The following is an 11,737-nucleotide window of genomic DNA, read 5'->3' on the forward strand; positions in this document are numbered from 1 at the left end:
CGTGTAATTAACACTTCAACCGCAAGTGTTGCGGTCATACACTAGAGTTAATAAAGTGCTTGTGATGGTACTTAAATAGAAAAGAGGAATTAGAATAATATCACTGAATATGATGTGATGCAGTGAACATTTTATCCTGGTAGAGAGTAATAACAGGATGCCTTCCAACAGTAATGTGGCTATGTGTGTGTGAGTTTAAAAGGTTTTCAGGCTAAATAACAACAGTAAACATGTTGTCCCCCGTGATGGTTGCAGTCTCATCAATCAGTAACAAATACATGTGTAAACTAACTATAGTGCCTCCCTTTATCCCATCAGTTATGAGCAGTTATAAACTAATTGTTTCATCATAATCAAACAGCAGCTGTGGATTCAACTGCTTCTGTACTTTCTGAGACACTAATGGAGACAATAATCCTAATCTCTCTTCCTTCCTCTCTCCTTCAGACAAGAGAAGTGGTAACACGGTGCAGTACTGGCTGCTGTTAGACCGTATCGTCCAGCAGATGGTCTTGCAGAACGACAAAGGCCACGACCCCGACGTCACACCACTGGAGAACTTTAACGTGAAGAACGTTGTCCGGATGTGAGTCCTCTGGTTTCCTCTGAAACAGACTGGATGAGTGCATGGAACAGATGACTCGGCTGCCAGAGTGAAGGATGTAGAACAATGTTGTGTTTGATGAGAAATGAAAAAGCCGCGTGCTCAACAGTGTTGGCTCAAAAATAGCTTCCCTTTTAAGTTCAGAAAAACAATGACTGGAGTTGTTCACTGTAGTTGATTAATGTGTGTCATCCTCTCTCTGCAGGCTGGTAAATGAGAATGAGGTCAAACAGTGGAAAGAGCAGGCGGAGAAAATGAGAAAAGGTTTGTAAGACTATAAATGACTTACCCGAAATAGTTTGTTAATTAAAATCATGATTTTAGTAATATGATGAATATATCGCTGTGACTTCCCATCACAGAGCACCACGAGCTGCAGCAGAAGTTTGACAAGAAGGAGCGTGAATGTGATGCAAAGACTCAGGAGAAAGAGGACATGATGCAGACGCTCAACAAGATGAAAGAGAAGCTGGAGAAGGAGAGCACCGAGCACAAGAGTGTCAAACAGCAAGTGGCCGAACTCTCTGTCCGACTGCACGAACTCAGCATCGTACGTTGTCCTTCATATTCACTGGGTCACTTCATAATAACCGTAAAATAATGTTGCATTATGACAACCAGTGATGGTCCAGAACAATCAATGAGTTCACATAAACAGCTGTGTACATTCATCCCACACAATGCCCTAGATAAAAAGCAGAAAAGCAAAAATAGAAACGGTTTAACTCTTCTATCTCAGTGCATATTGATTTGTTACTTTACCTTGTTGTTTGCATGAAATAGAAACACTTTTTAGCCCTTATTATTATTGTTATGTCGTCCGAGTACTAGTTACCCAGTCCTACCAATGAAATAGATAAATGCATTAACAAAACATGTTACACAAAAGGTAATTTAAGTACTCGACCCCCAAATACTGGTTTTCTAGGACAATGCTTCCAACCTTTTTTGGTTTTTGACCACTCCTCACAGGTTATGGCCTTTCACTTGAAGGATTTTTAGAAGCCTGAAGAAAGGAAAGTATGCAGCATTTTTATAAGAAAGAAAAGTTAGAAAAGAATTGTTCATTTAGGGCCGCAAAATTCATCAAATTTCAATTACAATTTTGGCTTCCAACGATTATGAAAACAAGATAATCAACATAAACTGATTGTGCTGCATTTCATTTCACAATGACGCTCTCGTTTTGTCTTGTGTTATAAATCCAGCGCACCCCTTTCCTGTACAGCGTTGCACTTTCGCTCGCTTGGCAGGTAATGAACAGCCGCTCGGTGTGGGAGGATCCCGGATTAAATTCTTTACACTAGAACGAAGTTCTTCATAGATCTAGCCTCTTAATTTTGCTCTCAAAGTGCACCAGATTGATGCATTTAACTTTAAAATATTGGCTACAAAATTTTCTTTCTAAATACTATTTGCTATAACCAAGCAGCCCTACGTTCATATATCCCTTTAATCATCTTCTGACCCCTCAGGTTTGGAACCACTGTTTCAGGACATAAAGGACCCCCTAAGGGATTTGTACAGAAACATGAACAATTTAATTATTTTAAATGATAAGGCTGGTGATATTCTATATTTATGATCAGTATTTTCTTGTCCAGTGTTATCTGTGATATTAGAAACATTGTGTGTTACTCTCCCTGCAGAGACAGGCAGCGGTTGTTCCTGGAGGTCCTCCCTTACCCCCCGGTCCCCCCGGTGGTCCCCTGCCTCCTCCACCCCTACCAGCTTTTGCAGGCATGTGCCCACCTCCCCCGCCGCCTCCTGGGGGCATGATGCCTCCTCCACCTCCCCCACCACCTCCTCCTGGTGGACCCCCACCTCCTCCGGGACGCCCACCCATCGGAGGTATCCCTCCCCCGCCAGGAGCACCCCTAGGACCATCCCTGAAGATGAAGAACATTCCCCAGCCATCGAATGCACTCAAGTCCTTCAACTGGTCCAAGTTAGCTGAGGTGAGACCCCAAAAGACCTGAATATATAATATTATATAATATTATATTGATGCTTTGTGTTAGAATATGAGCTATAAATGTCTTATTGTCCTCTGCTCAGAATAAACTGGAGGGCACTGTGTGGATGGAGGTGGACGATGCCAAGGTTTTCAAAATCCTGGACCTTGAGGACATTGAAAAGACCTTCTCAGCCTATCAGAGACAGCAGGTACTGAGGTTGAAGCAGTTCATCTCTCCAGCTCACCAAATGTCGGCGTCTAGTATCAGAGAGGGCCGGGGGGTGGAGTGGTTGGGTGGAAGCTTGCTCGCATTTTTGTGATTTTAGACTCGGCTTGTGTTGAGATTTTCTAAAATTTCTCCTGTTTTGCAACTTTTGATTTCTCAAGCAAAGTTGGAGATGAGGAGAGGTCAGATAATTGACCAAAAAAAACAAAAGTCAGCCTGAAGTAAAAAACAAATGTCAAAGGGAGAAATTGCCAGATACATTTTGGGGTTTATTAGATGCCAAACTTTCATGCTTGAATCATCTTAAAACGCCTTCTTACATCTGAACAGAATGCTGTTTTTTTTGCTATTTTTGTTTGTGGTTTTGATCATTTTGCCATATTTGTGATTGAAAATGCATGAGTGAGCTGCTCAGAATCGACTATTTTCTTCTTTGTGCTTTAGTTACTAGCTTTTTATGATCAGTAGTGTCTTTATTAGTTGTGCAGAAGAGAATGAGCATGTCTTTCAAAGTTCAAGAAGCATGTCCAACACACATAATAAGATGGATTGAATATTAATGAATTGGAAGTGTCTCTGTTCACAAACACAAAGACAACCTTCGCTAAATTTAGATCCTCACTGTTGGCCTGATTAGTTTAAACAGACACATGACCGATTGATTTCCTATGTGCACAGCATGTGAACTGTAAGCACGTATTGATCAACTCACTCACGTCTCACTGCTGCTCACTTCATTACTGACGGATCCGTCGTCGTCTGACTGTCGAATGAGCTTTGATTCATGTGCCGTTTGTTTTTATGGGCTGCAATCACGTAACTGCTTTACTTATTCTAATGAGTGCTTACATCTTCCCTGCTTCTTGCCTGCATTTTAGGACTTCTTTATGATCAATAACAGCAAACAGGTGAGTGCTCTTACAGTACAGTACAATCTGGAATTTGTGTTGTTCCTCGTGGATTCAATCAGACTTTATTTATATGTCCTACGTCATGTCCCTGTTGTACTTTTTCTTCTTACTCAATGTGACACCAACAGAATATACGACCTGCAAGACTTTTGTTCAGTTGTTTGCATGTATTTATATATGTATTTGTGCTGTATCTTAAGGTCTTGTGTGGGATTTTAGGGCATGTGTTGTCTCTGTTGTTGTGTGTCTGTGGGTGACTGTAACTAAATTCGTTAAAATAGCTTGTTACGCTCTTAACTTCTTCATCACTTTGCTCACAGAAAGAGGCAGAAGACGACACGCTGAGCTCTAAAAAATCTAAGGAGCTGTCAGTCATCGACGGCCGTCGCGCTCAAAACTGTAACATCCTCCTCTCGCGGTGAGTTTGTATCAGCATCATAACACTTATAAAAACAGTACTGACACTGCACAGGTTGTAATGGATTTTTTATATTCTTTCTCATTGTGTCTAAAAATGTATTTACATTTTTTTTGCGGAAGTTAAATTTTAGGATATACAATCTTGTTTTCAATGAGATCAATAAGAGTCAATAAAAAACAAATAATATATAATAATATAATAGCATAAAGACACACACGTAATAGAGTGACACCAGACAGAAGCAAGCAGGGCTCTCCCACAACCCCAAACCTCCCCTACTACAGTAAAGTTTTTTTTACAAGCATCATCTACAGGAAACTAAAAGGGAGAAAATATAATTAACACATGCCAGACCAAAAAGTACTGAAGTACTAATAGTACAAAACTACACAAGGTCGAGAAAAACATACAGATAAGAACAAACATAGTCTTCAAAGATGATGATAAATACAGTCAAAGTTATTCCAGTCTGACGGGGCTTTTTATTTAACAACTCATCTCTCATTTTCTTTAGAATAATGTCTAGTATGTCTAAGTGAGTATGATTAATTAAATGTAACTAAAAGCTGTCTTATGGCGCTTTCACATGTCAACACTTTGTCCGTTTTAATTAGTACACTATTTAGTAGTGAACCAAAACACAGGCTGCCTGTGTGGGCATTTGTTGAGACGTACGCAGGTAAACGACAGGTTAACATAAGTGGGAGAGGACTGACCTGGACTTGTGCAGAAGTCCGAGGTTTGCTTGACATCTGGGTCGAAGAGAACATAACAGAACATACTAAATAAAGTCCACAAAAATAGCAATGTTTGTAGACCTTTCCAAGCTTGACAACAGAGTCATACCAGATGGGCCTCTTTTGTATTTGCTGTTACAATGTTTGTTCATGCAGTAGCTCACAGGAAGTAAACTTGGACCAAAGTTGTTGCCATAGCAACAGAATGGCAATGAAAAGGTCTATAAAATCATTTGAGATAAACTGGAAGAGAAGGGATTCGTGCAGAGTTGATCAGTGCAGAGTCAAAAAAACTTCAACAGCAATGCGTCAAAGTCTTCGGCAGCTCTCGACATGGAAAAGATAAACTCGCTCTTTCGTACATGCCCCTCAGCAAAAAAATATTTTTTTATTTGGTCCGCTTTAATTTGTGCGCTGTGAAACCGAACCAGACTAAATGGAAAACGAACCAAAAGTATAAATTTCACTCTGATTCGGACTAGCCAAACAGACTATGACTTGTGAAAACACCCTTAAATATGAAGGATAGCTAAAGTAATGCATCTGTTTTGTGCTGCAGGCTGAAACTTTCTAATGAGGAGATGAAGAGAGCCATTCTGACCATGGACGAACAGGAGGACCTTCCCAAAGACATGCTGGAGCAGGTACGCCATCAGGTTTAGGATTAACAGATGAATCAAATGTGCTTTCATTTAGTGACTGCACTTTGACCGCTTACTAAAAATAGCAGCAGAGTGAGTTCATGCCTGTCAGCACCACCTTCAGCTTTTAGCCATTAGCCGTTTTCAGAGCCGAACATCAGCCTGTGCTGCAACTCTGATAACAGTATATTTAATTGATTTTCTTCATTTTGCAGTACAGGCGAATGTTTGAAATGTATATTAAAGAGTTTTTTTCCTGTTCCATCAGTTGCTGAAGTTTGTTCCAGAGAAGAGTGACGTTGATCTTCTGGAGGAGCACAAACATGAGCTCGACCGAATGGCGAAACCTGACCGTTTCTTCTACGAGATGAGCAGGTACTTTACAGTTTTTCTTCCTCATGTGTTGCCTTTTTATTTCTGTATTAAACAGACTCTAACCTCATACCTGACAGCATCAGATCAGTGCAGCACTCTGCAGATTAGATGACAAACAATAGCCATTGTTTCCTCTCAGTCGGGGCAGATAAGTGAAATGACACATGGGTTTTTGTATTTACCAGGAACAATAGCTGAATGTGTGAATCACTCTTAATGTGTTGGTTAATAAATCAAGTCTGTAATATAATAACAGTTATGTAATAAGTCCTGTGAGATAAAAAGGAACAAAGGAAACGTGTCACGACTCGTCCACTAAGTGCATAAATACATTAAAACCAGAGAAGCGTACGTGTCAGTTAAATGCAGAATTATACCGTTTGTTTTTTTGCTTTGTTTTTAATGATTTACTGTAGTTTGCCAGTTTTTTGTCATTGGAGTTTACTCGGAGTACAGAGTGGACTGGAGGACAGATGTCACTGTGGTATTCATTAGCTGCAGAGTCAATGGTTTATAAGCTAAAATGCAAAAACACTGCCAAAAATAAGCTTCATTACCACAACTTTATATGTGAGCACACAGGCGGCTTGGTTTATTTTGCTCAAGCACAATGTCCATGTTTGTGGCTTTTGTCTAAATTGGTGGATTTCCCGTGTTTATAATTTATTATTTTTGACTTATTTCTGTTCTCCTCTGACACGCATTTTCCATCCCCTGTCCAGAATAAACCACTACCAGCAGAGGCTGCAGTCTTTATACTTCAAAAAGAAGTTTGCAGAGCGGATAGCTGAGATCAAACCCAAAGTTGAAGGTGGGGAAAGTGACATTAACTCAAACACGATTGTTTTTTGTATAAAGATGAAAATTATATTTGAATTCAATTTATTTTTTACCATTGAAGCATCTCTGTTGTCATATTTTTCCCTTTGTATATTTGCCAAGCTACTTAAGTCTAAAAACACATCAGTTAGACACCTTTAATCACCTAAAAACATGTATTTTCTTTATGTTTTCCTGTCTCAGCTCTGGCAAAGGCGTCTAAGGAGATCTTACACAGCAGGAGCCTGAAGCAGCTGCTGGAGGTGGTGCTGGCCTTTGGAAACTTCATGAACAAGGGTCAGAGGGGGAACGCTTACGGCTTCAAGGTGTCTTCGCTCAACAAGATCGCCGATACCAAATCCAGTATCGACAAGTAAGAACAGTTTTTCAATTGCAACATCAAAATTTGCAGGCGGTAACTAAAAGAACGGCGTGCAATATATAAAACTCACATCTGGAAACAGGGAATGTGATATAGATGAAACGCCATCTGGTTATTCATATCTGACCGTACATAATAAAAGCGATATATTGCACATTTGACACGTTCGCTGCCTTGAAGGTCGGTCCGCCTCAGTGTGTCTCTATTTGCAGGAACATCACTCTCCTGCACTACCTGATCACCATCCTGGAGAAGAAATACCCCAAAGTGCTGACGTTCCAGGAGGACCTGCAGAGTCTCCCAGAGGCCGCTAAAGTCAAGTAAGTGGAGCTGTGGAGAACTTGACTTACTCTCTTGTTTGCTTTCCATTTTTGTATGACGCTTTTTTTTCTTCTTTTTTTGCAGCATGACTGAGCTGGAAAAAGATATCGGCAACATGCGCAGCGCCTTGAAAAGTGTGGAGAGCGTGAGTCACAATGAACTATGACATAACACTGCTGTTATACAATGTTTAGTTGCATTTTTATTTTCACTTCAATTTCCTCTCCTGGATAACTTTCACTCGTAGGAGCTGGAATACCAGAAGAAGCGACCGCAGGAGATGGGCGACAAGTTTGTGTCGGTGGTGAGTCAGTTCATCACCGTGGCCAGCTTCAGCTTCTCCGACGTGGAGGACTCTCTCACCGAGGCCAAGGAGCTGGTACGCACCACAGCACCACTGTCACTTGAAAGCATGCATCCCATTTCCTCTCGGCACAGCTGTTTCTACACGCCTCATCGACCTCATCGACCTCATCAGTCACCTTTGTGGGGAAGCGAACAGCGGGAGTGAAGTGTGTCAGCTTCCTGCTGCAGCACCTCTGATGCTTTATTAGTCAGCCTGCTCGTCGCCATGTGTGCAGGTCAAGAGAGGAAACCAGGAACAGAGGCGGAGGATGTTATTTTACTCCATTGAGCACTTCGTCGTCTCTAAAGCAATCACAGCTAACCTGGATTTTGTTGAGGGAAATAGGCTTTTTTACTACCAGAAACCTGAGCATATTCACCTTTCTAGGGAGAGCTTGACACCCTGAAGTTAAATTTATGTGTCTGCCCACATTTATTGGTGCAGAGTTTTTTTTTTTTTTATCTCTGAGCATGTTTTTCTCCCCATAGTGTGGTGCTACAAGGGCTCAGCTGGTCACATGGCAACCATTAGTCTCTGTGAATCATTTACGGTGTCCAGCAGTTAAATATTTGTTTACAGTGGTCCTCTGTACTCATGACTGGGAACCAAAGAACATGCTGACCCTTTAAACAGCATCGTAACATCTGGTTTGTGTATCACACACAGTGCAATTAATAAAACTGTTTCAGAATACCAAGATGTAAAGAAAAAACATGACATTTTAGGCACTTTTGTCACAGAAATGATGTCCCAAAACACATCTGAATGCACTGCACATTAGTGAACTATTAATTTGAGTGATTACAAATAATTAGAGCTGCAACGGTTAATCGGTTACTCATCAACTATTAAATTAATTGCTAACTATTTTGATCGATTAATCAATTTGAGTAATTTTTCAAGAAAAACAAAGTCTAGATTCTCTGATTCCAGCTTCTTAAAAGTGAATATTTTCTGGTTTCTTTACTCTTTTAAGACAGAAAACTGAATATCTTTGAGTTGTGGACAAAACAAGACATTTGAGGACGTAGTTTTGGGCTTTGAGAAACACTGATCAACATTTTTCACCATTTTCTGACATTTTCTAGACTAAACAACTAATCAATTAATGGAGAAAATAATCAACAGATTAATCAACAATGGAAAAAATCATTAGTTGCTGCCCTACAAATAATTTCAGTAAGTTAAATGCATCTTTGCTAGAGCTGATAGAGTTTGCGTGTCATGGACAGATCTCAGAAGGTGTATGTTCTCAGCATGATCTCACATCTGGATGTTCTCCTTTTTAACTTACTGCGAAAAACACGTTGACTTAATTTGGGCCCTGGCTCCAGTCTGTGGCCTGAGCTGTAATCAGTAGCCGGTCAGATCTGGGTTAGCATGGGCTTCAAAGCCCGACTACTGGTACCCTGCTCTTATTTCAAAGAGCTGAGACCTAACGAGTCTCCTGTAAAACAGTCAAAGTCGGAGTAAAACATGGTCCTACTGCGTCCTGCTGTAAATCTAATCCCATGTGTGCCCCCTTTCTCTTTGGTCCCACAGTTCCAGAGGGCAGTAAAGCACTTCGGTGAGGACGCCAGCCGGATGCAGCCAGATGAGTTCTTTGGCATCTTTGACCAGTTCCTGCAGTCGTTCTCTGAGGCTCAGCAGGAGAACGAGAACATGCGGAAACGCAAAGAGGAAGAGGAGCGCAGGGCCAAAATGGAAGCTCAGGTGTGTGATCGTTCCCCGTTTCCATATGAGAGTAGATAGAGTATAATCTGAAATATTCTATAAACTCAGAAATTCAGAGTTAAAGCGAGACTACGTAACTTTTGACAGAAGCTAAAATCACAATCTTCCTTTTACAATTCAAAAGTTGAATTTAGGTTTGTTGCTACAGCCTTTACAGTCTTGCTTTAAAGGAACAGTGTGTAACATTTCGGGGGATCTATTAGCAGAAATGGAATATAATATTCATAACAATGTTTTCATTAGTGTATAATCACCTGAAACTAAGTATTATCATGTTTTCTTTAGCTTAGAATGAGCCCTTCATATCTACATAGGGAGCGGGTCCTCTTCACGAGTCCACCATGTTTCTACAGTAGCCCAGAACGGACAAACCATTCACTGGCTCTAGAGGAGGCCTTTTGTGCTTTTATGTTACCCGAGGGCCACCGTAGTTCTCCGACATGCTTGTGAAACTGCGATAATGTGAGCCGCAAGAGCAAAACCGTGGTACCGCCAGCCGCCGTCTGACTTTAGTCGCTCCTAAAGAAGTGTTATTATGGTAAGGACGGCCTCTGAGGGAGGCGAACGGCGTTACCACGGTTTTGCACTCGGTGGCTCACGTTACCGCAGTCTTGGAAAGGAAGGCGTGAGCGGAGGGGTACTCAGTTGGTTGCAATCTGCAACCACACTACCAGATGTCGCCAAATCCTACACTGTACCTTTGATAAATTCAAAGAGAATCATTTTTAAAATACAATCACTTTTATGTCTGCATCACCAGCTGAAGGAGCAGAGGGAGAAGGAGCGAAAGGCCCGGAAAGCGAAGGCAAACGGGGAGGACGACGGCGGCGAGTTTGACGACTTGGTGTCGGCGCTGCGATCGGGCGAGGTCTTCGACAAGGACTTGTCCAAGATGAAACGCAACCGCAAGCGCATCAACAGCCAGGCCACAGACGCGAGCAGAGAGCGACCGGTCACAAAGCTCAACTTCTAAGCGGAGTCGAGGTCATCGTCCTGGTTTCGCTCGCCCACACCCCCTGCTCATCATTAGTTTCCCTCTGGGGTCGAACTGACATTGCACATTCCTCTGCACCGTTCCCACCCCTGGCTCGGCCTTGCATCATCGCCGCAGCGCCACACACAGCACAACCTTTCATCCTCTGAGATTTTTGATGTTAAACTAAGCAGAAGCCAAAAGTTGTTATTGACGACCAAATCAGATAATTCCTGGAGAAAGAGGATCGGTTTGGTCTAAAGAAATGTTTTAAGCGGGACGTCTTCCCCGCCGGAGAAATGTTTCCTTCCAGGTGTAAGAGATGCTCTCGCCTGTTTGATAGGAACCGTTGTGCTGTTTTTGTACGTCTATGCACAGAGTGAAACGTGCAGCGAGCAGACTCCTTCAGGGCTCAACTGCTCGATCCAAACAGGAAGATGATTCCATTAAAGACACGGGGCCATTTTGTACGGACTGATTTCATAGATTGAGCGGGGCTGCTTTTGAGTCGTCCAAGAGATCGTTATTTTGGAGAAAGACTGAATCTGAACTTCCTGTTGACGCTGCCGTCCTCCTGCAGTCGGAACCATCACAGGACTGAGACACTGCGGTGTTGGACAGACATGGTTTCGACTGCAAGTGACGCAGCTGAGATGTTTCTTTTCTATTCATCATTATTGACGTGCAGCATTTATATATCTGATCACTGTCTGTTTTATTATTTTTTCCTGTTAAGAGCTGGCCTTAACTCTGTTGTTTTAATTGTTGAGTAGGTACTCTCAAAAGGCCTGGGCCTCATCTGCAATTTCTCAACAAGTGTGGACACCCATAGATTACATATATCTATATATATATAAGGTTGCGTGCTTGTTACACATGCACATATAAATCCATAATTACTATGCTAAATGCCATTAAAACAATACCCAGTGATGCAATACACCTGTTTTCCCCCCTCTGAAGGGAGTGCCCTCCTTTATGTTTTTATTGAATATATGAAATATGTTTTCTCTACACTGGCTGGATTTACACTACAAAAATGATTTTAAACTCTGTGAGATCCACATGTGATGTGTTTTCATTCTTGTAGAAAACATCACACGTGGACGTGAAACCTTTTGATTTGAATTTGTCCCCTCGGCCGTGTGAATCCATCCAGTGTCAAACACCTCCATTGGTCTTTTATAATTTAAATATTGCCTTCCATTGTACAATGACCTGATGACAATAAATGGGAGAAAATAGTAAGGAGTTTTTGTATTTAGCTAATAAGCACATGCACTTGAATTA

General features: G+C 41.5%; 1 protein-coding gene across 5 annotated transcripts in view; it reads left to right on the top strand.

Moving 5' to 3' along the window:
• The window catches only part of LOC119476929 (disheveled-associated activator of morphogenesis 1-like), a 51,338-nt gene extending 39,647 nt beyond the window's left edge, over positions 1-11,691 (top strand). For 4 of the 5 annotated variants that reach the window (XM_037750597.1, XM_037750598.1, XM_037750599.1 and 1 more), the window contains 16 exons: positions 448-586; positions 810-868; positions 967-1,154; positions 2,254-2,562; positions 2,663-2,770; positions 3,666-3,695; positions 4,019-4,116; positions 5,416-5,500; positions 5,766-5,872; positions 6,595-6,683; positions 6,896-7,064; positions 7,286-7,393; positions 7,479-7,539; positions 7,642-7,773; positions 9,283-9,453; positions 10,235-11,691. In XM_037750597.1, coding sequence (XP_037606525.1) covers positions 448-586; positions 810-868; positions 967-1,154; positions 2,254-2,562; positions 2,663-2,770; positions 3,666-3,695; positions 4,019-4,116; positions 5,416-5,500; positions 5,766-5,872; positions 6,595-6,683; positions 6,896-7,064; positions 7,286-7,393; positions 7,479-7,539; positions 7,642-7,773; positions 9,283-9,453; positions 10,235-10,447 — 2,066 coding nt within the window. In that variant the 3' untranslated portion in view covers positions 10,448-11,691. The remainder of the gene's footprint in view (positions 1-447; positions 587-809; positions 869-966; positions 1,155-2,253; positions 2,563-2,662; positions 2,771-3,665; positions 3,696-4,018; positions 4,117-5,415; positions 5,501-5,765; positions 5,873-6,594; positions 6,684-6,895; positions 7,065-7,285; positions 7,394-7,478; positions 7,540-7,641; positions 7,774-9,282; positions 9,454-10,234) is intronic. The other variant, XM_037750602.1, reaches the window with a different exon arrangement.
• The last annotated feature ends 46 nt before the right edge of the window (positions 11,692-11,737 follow it).

The sequence above is a fragment of the Sebastes umbrosus genome, chromosome 18, assembly GCF_015220745.1.
Source record: "Sebastes umbrosus isolate fSebUmb1 chromosome 18, fSebUmb1.pri, whole genome shotgun sequence".
NCBI classification, from domain to species: Eukaryota; Metazoa; Chordata; class Actinopteri; order Perciformes; family Sebastidae; genus Sebastes; species Sebastes umbrosus.